This window comes from Phoenix dactylifera, chromosome 2, assembly GCF_009389715.1.
Source record: "Phoenix dactylifera cultivar Barhee BC4 chromosome 2, palm_55x_up_171113_PBpolish2nd_filt_p, whole genome shotgun sequence".
Lineage (NCBI taxonomy): Eukaryota > Viridiplantae > Streptophyta > Magnoliopsida > Arecales > Arecaceae > Phoenix > Phoenix dactylifera.
Window position 1 is genome coordinate 3,576,912 of NC_052393.1, and position 17,236 is coordinate 3,594,147.

The 17,236-nt window shown below is 44.9% G+C and overlaps 2 protein-coding genes across 2 annotated transcripts; one reads left to right on the forward strand and one right to left on the reverse strand.

Annotated features, from left to right (window-relative positions):
- Positions 1-3,098, forward strand: LOC103706154 (thaumatin-like protein 1b). The gene is made up of 3 exons (XM_008790171.4): positions 1-854; positions 961-1,663; positions 2,423-3,098. The coding sequence occupies exons 1-3, from the start codon at positions 797-799 to the stop codon at positions 2,592-2,594; spliced, it is 933 nt and encodes a 310-aa protein (XP_008788393.2). The 5' UTR covers positions 1-796; the 3' UTR covers positions 2,595-3,098.
- A 6,844-nt stretch (positions 3,099-9,942) lies between these two features.
- Positions 9,943-11,936, reverse strand: LOC103706155 (trans-resveratrol di-O-methyltransferase-like). Its single transcript, XM_008790172.4, has 2 exons — positions 11,077-11,936; positions 9,943-10,461 (listed from the first exon to the last, which is right to left on the reverse strand). The coding sequence occupies exons 1-2, from the start codon at positions 11,884-11,886 to the stop codon at positions 10,159-10,161; spliced, it is 1,113 nt and encodes a 370-aa protein (XP_008788394.2). The 5' UTR covers positions 11,887-11,936; the 3' UTR covers positions 9,943-10,158.
- Positions 11,937-17,236: the final 5,300 nt, after the last annotated feature.

The following is a 17,236-nucleotide window of genomic DNA, read 5'->3' on the forward strand; positions in this document are numbered from 1 at the left end:
AGTGGAAGAAAAGTCCGCAATTTTAGGCCTCGTTAGACAGGAGGCAAGGAGAAATTCTACACTCATAGTCAAAGTCTGTTCAACGTTGACAAATCCGGGGGTTGCCAAACGTGTGTAAATCCAAAACGGCTGCGGCATGTAATTCCGGACCGGCGGCTCTCCTCCGGCGGCTATTTGACGCTCGGGATCTCTTCATATCGACATCAAAAAAATTTACAAAACGAGCAGTTATGCATAAAATAAGATAATAAAACATTAAAATATTATGCCCCCAGAGACCTGCAGCCGTCCTGCGGCCCCATTTTGACCACGTCCCAGAGGTTTGTCCGTGAAGCCGCTGAACCAACGGCCAATACGTTCGCATTCCAAAACCCTCCGTTTCCCCACAAAAGTTTAAAAAACTTTATCCCATTATTGTGATGCTTCCGCTTTGATGTATCCAAGAGCCGTTTTTACTTGGACTCAACCCTCCCTCGGCTCTTCAAGCCTTGAATCCTCACGTGTCCCCTCCCTGCTCTCTGTTGTTGCGGTCCAAAACCAGAGGCGAAACAGAGAGATGCAGAGACTTGTTCAAAGAGTGATTTGCGGAATTGCATGAAACGTTTGTAAATATCCACGCACCAGGGTCCCACTTGCAGACTGTCAGATACGGACACAAGAGATTCAGCTCACCTTCTCTTGCCTTCTCGCTATAAATTCACTCCCCTCCCCTTCAAATTCCCAAAGCTCTCTAGGCTTCTACTGCATTCTCGTGAAGACAAAAGCCAATCAAAGGAACCGACCAAAATCCTCTAAAATGGCCATTTCCCCAATTCTTCTGGTCCTTCATTCTCTTCTTCTCTTCTTCGTTTCAGGTAATGGGCGTCCTTGAATCCCCTCCCCTGTTCTCCCCTGTTTTACTCTGTTTTCCTCTGCTTGAGGGGTTTATAGTTATAACGTGTCTTATCCTTTATGTTTCAGTGGCTCTGTCTGCGACGTTTACGCTGACGAACAACTGTGAGTACACGGTGTGGCCGGGGTTGCTATCGGGAGCAGGCACGGCGCCGCTGGAGACAACGGGGTTCGCGCTGGAAAAGGGGGCGTCGCAGACCCTGAATGTGCCATCCAAGTGGTCCGGCCGTATCTGGGGCCGCGCCCTCTGCTCCACCGACTCCACAACCGGCAAGTTCACCTGCGTGACCGGCGACTGCGGGTCCGGCACCGTTCAGTGCTCCGGCAGCGGCGCCACTCCCCCGGCGACGCTGGCCGAGTTCACCCTCGACGGCAGCGGAGGAATGGACTTCTACGATGTCAGCCTCGTCGACGGCTACAACCTCCCGATGCTGGTGACGCCGCAAGATGCGAGCGCCGGCGGCAACTGCAGCCCGACGGGGTGTCTGGTGGACCTCAACGGTGTTTGCCCGTCGGACCTCAAGGTGCTGGCGAGCGCCGACGGGGGAAGCGAGAGCGTGGCGTGCAAGAGCGCCTGCGACGCCTTCGGGTCGCCGCAGTACTGCTGCAGCGGCGCCTACGGGAGCCCGAACACTTGCAAGCCTTCGTCCTACTCCCAGTTCTTCAAGAACGCCTGCCCCCGGGCTTACAGCTACGCCTTTGACGACTCCACCTCTACTTTCACCTGCAACAACGCCAACTACCTCATCACCTTCTGTCCTGACACTGCCAGGTATGGTATTTTTCGCCTTCCTCGCGACAGTCAAATTAAAGCTCTTCTCTTTTTCCTTCCTTCCTTCCACCCGTCTGTGGGTGCGGCCAAGTGCTTCGGGTTCGGGGCAGATACGTATAGTGATTTAGATTGCTCTCTTTGCGTTAATGGGTCGCAACGCAAGGGTGTTTGAAGTGGGCGCGGCAAGGAAGGCTTTCCCTTCTGGCCGTGTATACAGATGCGTGCACTCTTGCTCCGCCTCCGGCCTGTTTAAACCAAAATTGATAGATGGCGCGACCGCCGGACGTAACGTTGGAGAGATGATTTGATATATCCCGGTCCCAGACAAGCTTCGCTAAGCTGTCTCTTATTCGCCAGTCAACCTTCTGTGCTGACATGGCAGGTTGCGATTTGTTTAGTGGGCCATGCTAAAATTGCATGAAACATCAGCCGAACTGGCTACTAAATATCTCATCTCTTCGCCCTGGGAGAATGGAGAGGCGGTCCGGCTTAGTGTCGGTATGGGCTTGCGTGCGCGTCTGAGCCACCTTACTTTACTGTGGTCTACGGTCTCTCGTCCCCTTCCACACCTTGTCTGGATTTGGGATGATACCAAGTTCGGCCTCCACAATTGCCTGCTCGCCTAATAAGGTCGTTCCAATTGCACCAGTCCAAACGACCCAGAATCCCACCTCTCCAACTTCTCAAAATATAGTTGGATACTTGAATTCCTTATACAATATCTAACTAGTTTTGTGGTCTTTTCTGATCCTCTAACAGCCAGAAATCGGCGGGCGAGAATCCGGCGGCGGCGGCAGGGCTGCCCGTGATCAACAACACGATGGTCTTCCAAAGCGGCGACCAAGCCAGCGGCAGCCGCACTCGCGCGGCGCTTCTCCCCATGCTTCTCGCCGTCCTCGCCGCGTCGTGCCTATCATCGCGTCACTGGTGACTGGCCCACGCGCCGTACAGCGACCCTGGAGCACGCGCGGTCCATGTGCTCGCCCGCTCCCGCCGCGCGTGCCATCGTCATCCATGATGGTCCCCGAGGAACGGAAAGAAGCTCCCTCCAGATTCCATTCTTTTGCCCTCCCCGTTCTTATCAATTTTTTTTTGCCCTTAAGATGGATGATTTATATGATTGTCCAAAAAAAAAAAAATAAAATAAAACATATAATATTTTGAGAAGCTTTTGAAACTGAAGAAAACTATATGAAATATTATATATAATATATATATATTTTTTAAGATGCTTGTAAGGGTGGTTGCTAACTTGCTATTGATTGTATTGTTCATTGTATGGTGAGAGGGATTATTTTATTCACTGTATTCACACCGCGCGTAGAGCTATCACGTCGCTCTCCCGGATGTGAAATTGGGGGGTGGAGAAGAAATCAAGCGGAATATTGTAATACTTTTTCAGAAATGGACAATATCAGCAATACTTTTTCATACATGCATACAGTTTTGTTGGGTTGCTTTCGTAACCGTGAACACGCGAGTGAGATGAGAATTGTGGTTCTGTCGCTTGCAACTTGCCTTCGTATATGTGAATATAATAATCAACGGATATGGTTTTGTAATGTTTTATTTGGTCACAAATCCAAGGTTAGTGACCAATGACATGAGCATACAGTAGTTAATTCTAAAGAAACTATATTTGGTCATGACAACTTGTCTCGGTAATTACGTCCATAGGAGTTTAAAATATGGTGAAAGTTGTCCCGAAGAACTTTGTCAATCTCCGGCGGCAACGTTCACATAGCCAATGAAAAGGTTGAGTACAAAAGGACAACACTTACATGCATGAGGGCCCCCATTCCTAATGCTGGTGAAGTGACTTTGAAAGGGCTAAGTTTCTTTTTCTCTAGTTTTTTTTTGATGATGATGAAAGGGTTAAGTTTATCTATAATAAACTTTTGCTTCATTAGCAAAGATAATACCCATCACTTCAGTTTTATTTTAGAGGATTTGTTGCATTTTTTGTTGTTTGTAAAGGTGCAGCACCTGCTTGATGGTCCTATGTGTCAAGGCATGCTTTGGTTTTCTTTCCATCTGGACAAATTGTGTTCGCTTATTCAATATGAAGGTAATAATGCGGGCTGAGCAGGAGTATTAACTATTTTGACAGCATGAACTTGAAGTTAATTATACATGCATCTTTGAAATAGCAGCATCCCTTATCAAAAATATTTGTAACATTCCACAGCTTGTGGAAAACCTTCTAATTTTTGCTGGCGAATGAAATTAGCTTCTGTCCTATTCCTCAACACACAAATATTACTCTCAACAAAATTTTAACCATGACTAGAAAAATTAGTTTTTTATTATACAATAAATGCTAATAGAAAGAAGTATTCAAATCTCTAGAAGAGAATTTGAGAAATTTTCCAAGAAATAGGAACAAGATTGAAGGCAACAAGAAAGTAACTTCTTTATTTCTTTAGCAGACATCACAAAGCTATATAGATTTAATTTCATGATTAACATTTTTAGTGTTCTCAAAAGTGACTAGTACTTTTTAGAACAATAACAACTAATTCTAGCAAATTTTAAGCTAAGTTAAGCTTTTCAAAAACATCATAAAGCTACATAGCTTTAATTTCATGGTTAACATTTTCTCAAAAGTGATCAGTACTTTTTAGGATAATAAATGCTAATTCTAGCAAATTTTAAGCTAAGTTAAGGGGCTTGGACTAGATAAAGAAAGATTTTGTTAATTTGTTCACAAACATAACTAATACGCTAAATTACATTTCAAACAACTATTGATCTTGGAAAAGTATATATTTGCCAAACCTATCACATATGATATTCAAAATCTTATACAGAGTAAACTTTCTAGAAAAATAATATCCGATCGCCCAAATTGTTTTAGGATTATGACCTTCGAAAGCTAGTTTCAATATTAACATTGGCTACCAATCTGTATCTTAAAGCAACTAACATCCTCAAAGAATCTTATGGTAACCGAGAACAGAGACAGAGACTTAGAATGAAGGTTAAAACTAGATAATAAATCAGAGACCAGCAAAAACTCCATCAAAACTTGCTTCTCCTGTGTTAATATATTCTTTCGTGCTAGTGTTCCATAAACTGGAAAATGGTGAAGTTCTATCATCAAATGAAAGAAAAACCTCTTCATCTATTGTTGTATCACATTGATCAACTGCACCATGGTCGCTTAGCATTGATGAATCTTGATTGATTTGACCCATATCATATTTCTAGACATCAGTTTAGCTTTCGCATGAATGTCTTCCACCAGCCCAGCCGTTTGTCTGGATGCCAGCCAACAGCACATAAATGCGAATAACTAATTATCCATAGCAATTAGTTATAGTTTGCAAGGCATTGATTACAACAAGATAATGACAGACCCTCTATCTACAAACTACTAAACTAGAGAGATAGGGGTTGGAGTACTGAGCGAATTCGTCTGGTCAGAATATGTCAGGTTACAAAATAATTCAATTATTTTTAAAAATTATTAATCTGAAAAAATAATTACGAAAAAAATAAATTTTACCGTATTTGGTTGATGAAAAAATTACTCCAAAAAATTGTATCCTTAAAAGATTACTATATTTGGTTAGAGATAATCTTAGTTAGAAATATTCTTAATTTTCAACCATGCTTTTGAATAAATAATTCTTATAATAACATATTTTTTTGCTCAATCCATTTGATCATTTACTTATATGAAGGTTGTCATGAATAATATAGATGATTTCAAATATTAAAATATATTTATATGAGTTGATAAGTATTTTTAAATTAATTACATAGATATTAGAAAATATATTTTTTATTATAAATAAATGTTAATATTTTTAATTTCGTATTAATAAACATATTTAAATATGACCACACAATTAGTTGATTAATTTGGAAAAAAATAAATCATTAGAGATGGGATTGTGGGGTTTCCATCATTTTTTTATCATCTTTTTTATTATCTTTTTGCATATTTGATAATTTGGTATGAAATTTATTTTTTCATACCAAACTACTTCCAACCATTCCGAACCTAAACTAAAAATATAGGATCAGCACGACGTCGTCGACGGCTGACCGGGCAAACAACATGAGGTGGTGCTAGGTCAGCACCGGATGCGACTTGGGACTTGGGGCCCACTTTATCCAACTCCTTTTCCTTAGCGTGCTGCCCAACCTCACCCTTCTTCCCAAATCAAGGCCAAGCCATTCACACGAATCGCTGCACTCAACCCTCTGAATCAAATGTCAGACTGAAGCGTGACAAACGCCAGCCTAACTTCATGTGCTTCCACACCTTCCTTGGATCCCAGCTCTTCTACTTTTTTTTTTTTTTTTTTTTTTTTTTCTTGTTTTCTTCTGCTAGTGCGAATGGATCATAGCTGACGAGTACGGATATACTCAATAAAATCAAAAAACAAAATATTTCGGAGTGCTAGGGGCAACTCTCCATCACCAGCACCTGCTCCCTTTGGAGAGGGTTCTGTCCCACCTTTCTGTTCCGCCGAGGCCCACCAATTCTAACTTTGATGAACTGGCTTTAATTTAGATAATGATTGTGTTTGGACCTAATCTCTGCGGCCAAGGTCCGACAGTGAAGGCCGCAGATGTTGAATCGGCCTTCTCTTCATGGCAATAAGAGATTAGTCCTAATTAATTCTTCTCCCCTCAGAGCCCACCATCCAAATCATCCAATCCTCTTGCTAGTTCGAATTGCGTGTGTTGACCCTCTTTTCCCAACATATTGACCTGAGATTTCAGATCGCATCCTTCTTGTGCTCATGATCACCGGACAAGAGAAAAAAATGGTGGAATACATATTTGGTAGAAGTTGCAAAGACTAAGTGATGGTGGTTGGATATCGAATCATAGCCAATGCAATAACAAATATCTTCTTCTAGAGAAACTAGGGTTCAGTTAGATTTGGTCTAAACATGAGGGTTGACCGGCCAATTGCGATGACCATCGTGTAAGGAGTTTAAGTGGAGGCGATTAAAGAATTTTTCAGAAAACACGTGCATTTGGAAGGAAAGATTTGGTAATGAAAATTAAAATTGTTCATAGTAGTTAAATCTTAGTAGTCAGTAACTTGTAGTGATTAGGATTGGATACCAACTGAACTTTGGCCTGTCAATTGCCACGTTCGTCTCTGTTGGTGCTTGCACCGGAGAAACATCGATCCAAGTTCAGCTGAAGAAAGTTAGTATTCCCCCTTTATTCCTAGATGTCTTTTTATTGCTGGATGTTGCTGCAACAGATAGGAAGAACAAGAAGTAAAAAGAGAAAAGAATAAGAATACATAATATTTATATTGTTCGGACTATTGCTGATTTTGTTGCGACCAGTGATGCTCTGCTCTGGAAAACAAAAAAGCTTTTTTTTTTTTTTGCCTCCCTAGAGTTTGCAAACACAAGACATAGTCAGGAACAGAACAGCTAGTATTTCAAGAGGATGTCAACCTGCAAAAGGATCAAGTCTGTGTAGCTCTACCCATGTAATGCTTTCCCTACAAGAGTAATTGATGCGAATAAGAATAAAGGAACGCTCGGCTTCTTTGGTCCATGAAATTTTTTAGAGTTAAGGAGAGAAAAAAAAGGCATATCCGGATTCCTTCATTAACTCATAATCAGTTCATGACATTCAGATTCAACCCTGCTGTATCAAATTGCAAGCCTCCAATAGAACCATGCCAGGAAAGACATAATGAGAACGAAATGGCTAACTCCTATGTTTAATGTTAAGTACAGAACAATCAAAAAATAAAAGGGAAATGTACAAAGAAGGTCAAGCTGGTGATCTGCGCATTATATGATTCTCCCAAATTTAATTATCAAATTGCTTCCCGGAATCACTATTCCGACTCAGATGCAGAATTATCATTCAGAGTCTCAAGTGCTCCCAATTGGCCAAAATGAAGCCCTTGGGGAAAAATTATCAAGATCAGAAAAGAACTCAACGTATACTCGTCTTCTTAATTCATTGCATGTTTTCCAATAAAATTTGACGTGGAAAAAAATAACAAAATATAAATAATATACAGTAAGCAAAATGTCCATTTGAATTGTCTATCAAAATGCAGTCCATATTACCACATAAAAAGGACTTTGCTTCTTGGTCTTGCACTAGAGATAAATTGCTAGTATAAGTGAGCTCAAGCTCAACTTTAAGCTCTTTTTCCTCAAGGTGCATGGTGGGAACGCCACCATCCTGATTCTGGTTCAAGAGCAGAACCTCTCAGTAGGAATACACACTGAGGAGAGTGATGTCAATCACCACGCCATATCCTGATTGGCGATAAACAACCACCACTGTAAGAAGAGATGGTATCCGTTGCTTCTCTTTTCAACAATCTCTGATGTAAGCAGGAGAGTACTAATCTGTGCCCCAAGGATCAGATTCCCATCTCATCCAATGTACATTTTTGGAGGGCCTATTCATCAAGGCTGTGCCCAAGGGTGAGAAGTAGGATTGAAACAAAGGGTCCATCCCTGAACGATACGAATCCTGCATGTGGCTCATGATCATGCTTGTGCTGCAGACAGGAGGTATCTCCATAGCTTCATTATCATGTAAAGTTTATTGCTCCGTTCGACCAATAGCCCATAAAGCAAGTTCCATCAAAGGCATCCTGTGTCAAAACTAAAGCAACGAAGACCTTCAAAGAGCTTGGTACCAGACAGAAAGGAATACGAGCACCATCAACTTTATATCTGGATTGCTCCTTCTTCCCAATCCACCCAATTCTCATTAATATCTTCCAACCATGCTTTTCTTGTATTGGCAAAGCCTACTTGGCATTCTCTGCTGTCTCCGTAGGCTATGAGATATGGCTTCTAGTCGAGTCGGTTTCCCCTCTGAGTTAACATCTTATGCATGGCCATAAAAGCAAAGAGATAAGCAAAGGATAAAAGAGCCATACGGAGGAGAGAGAGAGTCAAATTTTTATTTAGATTCTCCCCTTTGTGAGGCATAGCGAAGTGGGCGGTGAGGCCTTTATATGAGGTATAAGGTGGTGGGCAGTGACATGAAGCCTTTTATAAAGGAGAGGTAAAGGGAAATGACTGCGGATGGAGAGGGAAAGGGAAGACTTGATCCCTCGACCCTTATCCTTTGGGACTTCTGGATGGCATCCATCAATGGAGGTCTATCCGAAGTCGTGATTTGGAGTTCAAGAGTTGTTTGGCTTTTCTTTTTCCTCGCCCCCACCTGGCGAGCTAATGGCTTGCATATCCTCCACATGTGGGAAGAAGCTTCTGAAGAATTTTGGTGGCATTGTTTCTTGAGTATCCTAATCCTCACACAATATAAAAGCAGCTCTATTTTTTAACTTTTCAATTCTCATAATAATTTTAATTAGATTTCTCAGATTTAAGCCATTCTCATTACCATACTAAATTTAAACCATACTAAATTTCTATGAAAAAGAGATTTAATATTACTGGACTTTAAGAATGATGGATCCAACAAGGAAAGTCTTATTATGCTGCAGTTATCATGATTCAGCTATTTATAACAAAACTTTCATTTATCTAGATTAATTTCATGAATATAATATTATATATACCATATAATCATAAATAATTTCATGAAGAAGGCATATATATTAGCATCCATTTCATGCTAAGACTTTTCAGAATTATTCTATATTTTAGTAATACCCACATCTACTTGGATAGCAACATTTGAAACTTATCTAGATTAAGAACTCTGCATACCAAATAATTTATAGGAAAACTTTCATATTACTGCCTAATCCAAAAACTGAAATCTTTTCAGAACTTATCTTATATTTAAAATTTTAAGCAGTAGCTAGCCACGTGTATTTGCATAAGCGCTACAATTAGCTGATCCAAGAAACTCTATCAAGCAGTGCTCACACTTTTATACTTGGAAAAAATTAAAAAATTAGCTAGTAGTGTAACATGACGGCGCAATTTTGGGCTCTTTGATTGGACTTTCAAGAGATGTATGTACGTTATGATTGCCCCAGTTCTTGGGCCATCTATCGATAGCCCAATTTTAAATTGGCCTACACCACTTCACATAATTAAATACTTATTACTATTTCTTGGCCAAGCGCCTAAGATTTGTCCCATGTCCGAGAATTAAGCTCCCTTTTTCTTAATTTTCTCTCATGCAGAGAGCTGCTTGAAGCTACATTCATGCTAATGCTAAAGACAGCAAACCAGGTTAATTAAGTGTTGTCTTTAGCATTAGCATTAGCATTGCTGTCTTCAACTTGTTGAGACCAGATTAATATTGTCCAAAAGGGTTCCAACAATTAACGCACAGCAAACCATCTCTAGAGAGGCAAGTGAAGAGTACCTTCTATTATTTCAGCTCTGAGAAAGCCAATCAACTTTAACACGACAGACAGATGACAGACTCGACGAAGACCAACACAAACAGACTTGTAATGCGTTACATAATGAAGATCTGAGATTAAACTGGAAGGAAGCAGTAAATTGATCGATTCATGGTCACTAGTAGATGACTTCCCTTATCGATCCATCCACTAATCAATGATAAACCTCGATAACCGATCGCAAGCCTAATGCTGGTATGATTTTGTAGTCGGTAAAACCTGCATCAGTGAAAATTTTTCTCCATTCACCTTCATTCCTTTGCTTCCCTGCGGTGTGGACCATCATGTGCATGTCAAAGAGCAGCTGCGTTTCCACCAACTCCGGACGGCCAATATCGAAGTCGACTACCATTTCGATAATAATCACCTTCCCCCCTTCTTCTTTGGATGGAACAGCCTCCTTGCATCGTTTCAGTATCTTTACGCACTCCTCATCACCCCAATCATGCAGGATCCACTGCAAACATTGACGACAAGAAGTAAGACGAACTGCAAGACTGGACGTTATCAAATACATGGTCATGCTTTTACGAGGACAGTTTAGCTGCCCAAAGAGCTCTGCCAGCTTTGGGTACTTCAGCTTTATCACGACATAAATCAAGACCACCCACTAGGTGGGGTAATGATGCAAGCCATGATTTAGCATGCGATTGATTCTCTAATGTCTTTTAATCACCATGAGCAGATTGATTATGAGAATACTGTAATTTTATAAGGAAACTTAAATTTCTCCGAGGTCCAAACTTCTCAAACACACAAACTGATGCCGGAAATAATTCTAGATTGTCAAATCCAAACGTGATAAATTCAGGGGATTCACGTTAATCTGCAAGCAGATCATATCAAAATTCAGATCTTTAATAAAAATATCAAGTTTATAACTGTTTTAGCTTCTTTTTTTTTAACATAGGATGTGACAACCATATCAAAGTTATGATCCTTCTATCCTCCATCCGAATCTTTAACAAACTACTGTAATTAAGTTTATAACAAGTACTATATATGGCGTCGAACTGAGCTACTATATATACACCAAGTGAAAACTAGCTAGACCCGGAGCATATATGTATACCTTGAGCAGCACCGCATCAGCAGGAGGAACATACTGAAACATGTCTCCCGCGACAAACTGGACCGTCTCGCTTGCTTCCGAGCTTGCTACGACGTAAGGCAGCTCAAGGACGGTGCATTTGACCTGTGGATAGGCCTCGGCGATGGCCCGGGCCATCGCGCCCGTCCCACCACCAACATCCACCAGCGACCTCAGGCCTCGGAAGACCTCGGCGCACTCCTCGACGACCAGTTTGGCCACGAACCGAGCGTCGCTGGCCATCCCCTCGTTAAAGAAGCTGTTGAAGCCTGGGCTCTGGCTGATGGCCTCCCAAATACCCCTTTTATGTGCCGCCTCAAAGGGAGTGGCGGCGGACACCTTGTCTTGCTTGAACCAGCTACTGAGGTGATGCCATGGGTTGAGAAACATTTGGTCCAGCATCAGGAGAAGGAACGAGGAGATGTTCGCATCCTTCTCCTTGACAAGGAGAGCAGACGCGGTGGTGGGGATGTACAACTCTTCGTCGTCGTGGTCCTGACTGTTTCCATCGCGCTTTCGAGCGAAGAATCCCGAGAACACCAGGAGGCGCATGAGGCGGCGCAAGTCATCGTTTCTGATGGGGGGAATGAATAGTTTGGTGGCTAGCTCGAGGAGGGAGATTGGCTTGCCATGGGCGTGGATGATGTCTGCTATGCCGAGCTCCACGGCACACTTGAGGGACATGGAGTTTATGAAGCTAAATATGTGGTTCCAACCAAGAGCCTGAGCCTTCAAGAGCTCCAAAGATTGACATTCTCCATCCAAGGATTCCATCACGCTCGCAGTACTCATTTTCCAGGCTCTGAGTCTCTAATGGATTTGCTACTTGCTAATCTGCCACTAGTATAAATAGATCTTTAGGGTGGCAGCGTCCCAATTTTAGCAGCACTTCTTACACGCTAGATCATAAAATAAGAACAATATGGAAACGTGAAAATTTTCCAGTTTTAGTTTATTATCAATCATCTCGGTGGCGGACCCTGGTGTCGGCGGACCGAATTGTCCTTTTCCATGTGATTTCAGTCACTAGTCCGGACGTGTCCTTGACAGACCTCAGTCACGGGAACATGGCTTCCATGCTAACGCCAGTTAATCCCACGTTTTTCACCAATTTCTTGGGTCGACATGTCATGGCTTGATGTTTCTCAGTGCCATGTATTTGACTGAGAAACGTAGCGTCACTTTGTTAGAATCTAATTTAATATCATGCAAACTTTTAGAGTTGCCAACGATTTTACCTACTTATGATGCAAATGAAAAAAAAAAAAACCTTTAATAGCCGGCCATGCATACATCCATCATAGCCGCTCATTAATTTTTGTGGCAGTACATCAAGACCAGTGCTTAAGGCACATAAAAATGAGTGGCTCTTTGATACATTAGGAAAGAAAGAATAATTTTTTCTATCAGCTCAACTTGAATCTCTATCTCTCTCTCAAAAAAAAAGAGGATTGAGAGAATTGTGAAAGTAGGGCTTAAGTTCTTTTTTATCTTATTGGTACTCCACACCTCCTAAACTTATAATTTTATTAAAGTCTCCTCTTGTACAATTTGGATTGAATTACTCTTTTAATTTGAATAGGATTATATCTCTAAAAATAAATATGACTAATAGAAATAATTAAGAAAAAAATTAAAATTTTACATGAAATAGATCTCAATTTCTATATCAACTTTTTCTTTTGTCGCCTTATCTAATTCTTTGCGGATTGGAAGATAACATCCGATCAAATTTTCTTTTGAAGAAAAAAATTTCAGTTTGATCGGCTTATTTCGCAGCCCAAATTGTAAAATTTTGACCTTTTAGGAGGTTAGCCTAAGATTATAGATCTTGAAAAGCTATTCATTTTTTTTAAAAAAAATATCATCTCAATCGGACGCTATCTAATCAAGTATGACTTGTTAAAATTCGGCACGCGATTACCTTTTTCATATAATGAATTTTGCTTCTACATCATATCTAATTTTACTTATAGTGATCAAAGTAATTCACATCGATCTTTTTAGATTACTATAATTGGTAGCATATATAGCTATGTGATGCTTGCTATGTAGGATTTCGTCTTGAAACGTTAATTTCATTGCATAATTCTATTGGTCTCCAACTATTGCATGCTATCAGCACGTCTGTCCTAGAGAAAAAATACAACGAAGAAAGGATGATGGTGAAAGATAAAAAACTAGAGTTGTGAATCTTGGCTCGTGACTCCTGAGGGCTGAGAAAGGGTAAAGAGCCGTGATACTCGTGCAGGTCTTTCTCCCAAAAGAAACGAAAGAGTTCTGGGGATCTCGGAGGGAAAGCGCTCTCTTCGGGCGCGAGACAAGAAAGGGGAGTGTGCGGGGGTAAGTGTGCTTTGAGATTCGTGGGGTGGGGTGGGATCTGTGGGGAGATAGGTCGAACAGTTTGCGGGGTGTGGGCCATGGATGAACCTGGAGCTGGGCAGGACGCGCCGGCGGTGGGGAAGGCCGGAGGGGTGGATCCCAGTGCTCCCAAGTTTGTACCGAAGGGGCGGTCATGGGCGGATGTGGCTAGGGGTGCGCCGCGGGGAGCGATGAGGCAGCCGGAATGGACGAGTCATCGAATCTCTCCACGCGAGCTCGACGTGATGCAGAGGAGATTCACTGAGGTGGTGGTGGTGCCGGAGGAGGAGTTGGAGGCGGCTCGCCTGGAATGGAGGAGCACCACCGTCTTGGTGAGGAGCTTGGGGAGGAGCGTTCCCGGTGATTGGGTGGCAAGGGAGATTCAACGAGCGGGGCGGCTGAAGTACAAGGTTGGTTGTTTTCCGTTGGCGGAGGGCTTCAACGCCATCAGGTTCGCAAACGAGGAGGACAGGGAGGCTGCTTTGCGGAATGGCCCGTGGATGGTGGGTGGCCAGATGATGGCCATGGAGCGGTGGCGGCCAAACTTCATTCCGGGTGCCGGAGGAATCGGTCGAGTGGTGGTTTGGGTCCGTTTGCCGGGTCTTCCGTTGGATTACTGGAAGAAGGAGACTATCTTCCGGGTCGCTGCGAGGGCCGGAATTCCTCTGGAGTTGGATGGCTTCACAGAGAAGGGAACCCGGTTTGGTTTTGCTCGGGTTAAGATCGAGTTGGACGGCTCCGTTCCGCTCACACCGGGCACCTTCGTGATGGGAAGCTCGGCAGGGGTGGAGGTGAAGTTCTGGCAAAGTTTTGTCTACGAAAACTTGCCGGATCCATGCCCTAGTTGCGGGAGGATCGGTCATGCGGAGGTGGAATGCACATTTGTGTCCCCGGCGAGGGAGGCGGTGGAGAAGACGGGGTTGGAGGCGGGGAGGGAAGCTGCTGCGGAGAAGGAGATTTTGGAGACTACTGGGCAGGAGGCAAGGGAGGATGACAGATCCGGGGGAGAGGAGAGGGTTTATGGCCCGTGGCTGGTTACTAACCAGATTGGTTTTCAACGGGCGCCGGTGCCGTCTAGCCGGAGGAAGGTGGTGACCGAGCCCAGGGTGGGGAAGAGCACGGTGCCTACTTCTCCACCTCCTGGGCAAAGCGTGATGGGGACGGTCCGTCTTCGGCGTCTTCTCCGGTGGATCTCGAGGGGTGGCAGAAGCCAACCAAGGTGGCTCACCGGCGGACGCCGGAGAAGGACGTTTCCCAGGGCGCGGCCACAGGCGATCCGAGTCAGCTCGCGCCCGGGTCCGGGTCGGGTGCCGAGTTGGGTGAAAGGCGTGGGGAGCGGGCCATTTCTGAGTTGGGCCCAGCTGTGGGGAAGCCCAGTTCTGGAGGTGGGCTAGGCTCGGGCGGACCGAGCCCGAGTCCGTCGAAACGGGCGAGGAGCCCATCCAAACCGGCGGGCCTAGAGGTGGGAGGCCCATCAGAGGGTGGGACGGCTCTCTCCGCGGCGAGACCAGGGCGGCCGGGGACCCCACTCCACCGGAGGTCCAAGAGCTCCCCTCCGCCTCTTGCGGCGGCGCGAGGCCGACCTCCCCGGAGGGAAAAGGGGCACAGGGCCGGCAGCCTTAACCAGCGGTCGTCCGGTGGGGCGGGGTCGGCTGGGAGAAGTCTGGCTCCGGCGCTATCCACGGTGGCAAGATCGCCTGAGGAGGAGGCGACGGGACAGTTGGGTGCCGGCAGCGGTCCGATGGTGAAGTGCCAAGGTGGAGCAGCCAGGGGCGATGGCTTGGATGCTGGTGCGGGTGCAGGAGAGGCAACCGGTCTGAGGGACTTTCCTACATTCAGTGGGTGCCATACTATGGCACGGGGGCAGAGCTGTGAATCCTCTGAGAGGGGTTTGGGGAGGAAGGCGGCGGGTGAGTCCAGCTCTCTCATCTCTGGTGGTGGTGCTAATTCTGAGGTGAGAGGGGGGATGACAGAGGGATGTGTGGCGAGGGAGATAGCCACAGGAGATGGTGTGTGTCATTTGGCTCAAGCTGGTGATGGAAGGGATCACCAGCGATTGGTTGTTCAGATGATGGAAGCAGCAAAGGGGGTAAAGCCGGTAGGCCCGGGGGGTGGAGGGGCAATTGAAGAAGTGGTGTTTCATGATTGCAGCCCCGGGGTTGGGGGTTGTGAGGTATCATTGGGTGACCAATGAAGGTCATCTTATGGAATTGTCGTGGCGCGGGGAAGCCCTCTTTTGCGCCGGCCTTCCGCAGGATTGTGCAGCTGCATTGTCCGGATATATGTGTGTTGTTTGAGACCCGGCTTTCCGGAAGGAGTCTTCAGAAGGCTAGGAGAGCGGTTCCTCGGTCGTGGGGATTTTATGCAGTTGAGTCCCAGGGGTTGTCAGGTGGTATTATAGTCACCTGGGCGCAGGGCTCTTGCAGGGTGGATGTGTTCCATGTATGTACTCAGGAGGTAGTTATAGTGATTTCGGAGGGTAGTGGTGTTTCTTGGGTGCTTGCTGCAGTGTATGCCAGTACTGACTTCAGGGAGAGGCGGACATTGTGGGAGGAGGCGTCTCAGCTGATTAGTCAGGGGTGCCCTATAATGGTGGCTGGTGATTTCAATTGCATCGTTGATCCTCAGGAGAAGATGGGGGGAAAACCTTTCTCATATGAGAGGAAGGTTAGGGAATTTCAAGATTTTTTGACATCGAATGGTTTGATAGATCTGGAGTTTTCTGGTTCCAGATTTACATGGTGTAATAATCAGCAGGGTCAGGCTAGAGTATGGGAGCGACTTGACAGGGCCTATGCGACTGCTGGGTGGGTTCAGTGCTTTCCGGATCACCGTGTGAGCCATTTGCCCAGCATTGCGTCGGATCACTGTCCATTACTGGTGAGTACAGACACTTTTATTCCAGTTCGGCCCCCATTTAGATTTGAGAAAATATGGCTTTGTTATCCGAGATCATGGGAGATGGTGAGGGAGGCTTGGAGTGCTCCGGTTAGAGGAGATGCTATGTATCGGGTGTCTCGTAGACTGGAGTTGACGAGGCGACGACTGAGGAGGTGGAACCGTGAGGAGGTGGGAGACATTTTCAGGAGGATTGAGGAATCTGAGGAGGCAATTGCTAGGTTACAGGCTCAGGAGGACCAGAGGGGAGGTCTAGCAGATGGGGAGATGGGGGAGCTCAGATCACTATTGACACTGCATGATGGTCTTCTTAGACAGCAGGAGATATTTTGGAGACAGAAATCGAGGGTACAGTGGATTGTGGAGGGGGACAGAAACACTAGATTTTTCCACCAGGCGACAGTTATCAGAAGGCATCAGAACAGGATCAGAGTTATCAGGGATGAGAGGGGGCAGTTGTCAGAGGATCCGGAGAGGATTCAGAGGGTTATGGAGTGTTTTTTCAGGGCCAGGTGGACAGAGCAGCCTACAGGTGGGAGCATAGTGGATATCTACTCGCCTGAGGTTGGGGTGTCAGAGGGGGAGACAGCCGCATTGACCAGACCAGTATCGGAGGAGGAGATCAGAGAGGCAGTGAGGTCCCTCGCGGGGGACAAGGCCCCAGGGCCGGATGGTTTCCCACCCTTACTTTTTCAGAGATATTGGATGATAGTGGGCCGAGATGTGATGGCGGCTATACAGCAGTTTTTCAGTATAGCAGTGATGGCGGCAGATTGGCAGAGGACTTTTATTACCCTGATACCGAAGCGGCAGGATGCCACGGAGCCGAGTCATTTCCGGCCGATTAGCCTTTGTACGACCCTGTACAAGGTGACAGCGAAGA

Bases quoted from the DNA above. Each gene is read 5' to 3' on its own strand.
- LOC103706155 (XM_008790172.4), bottom strand. From the start codon at position 11,886: ATGAGTACTGCGAGCGTGATGGAATCCTTGGATGGAGAATGTCAATCT. The intron at 10,462-11,076 runs GTATACATATAT...CAATGTTTGCAG, and splicing joins CTGATGCGGTGCTGCTCAAG to TGGATCCTGCATGATTGGGG.
- LOC103706154 (XM_008790171.4), top strand. From the start codon at position 797: ATGGCCATTTCCCCAATTCTTCTGGTCCTTCATTCTCTTCTTCTCTTC. The intron at 855-960 runs GTAATGGGCGTC...TTTATGTTTCAG, and splicing joins TCTTCTCTTCTTCGTTTCAG to TGGCTCTGTCTGCGACGTTT. The intron at 1,664-2,422 runs GTATGGTATTTT...ATCCTCTAACAG, and splicing joins TTCTGTCCTGACACTGCCAG to CCAGAAATCGGCGGGCGAGA.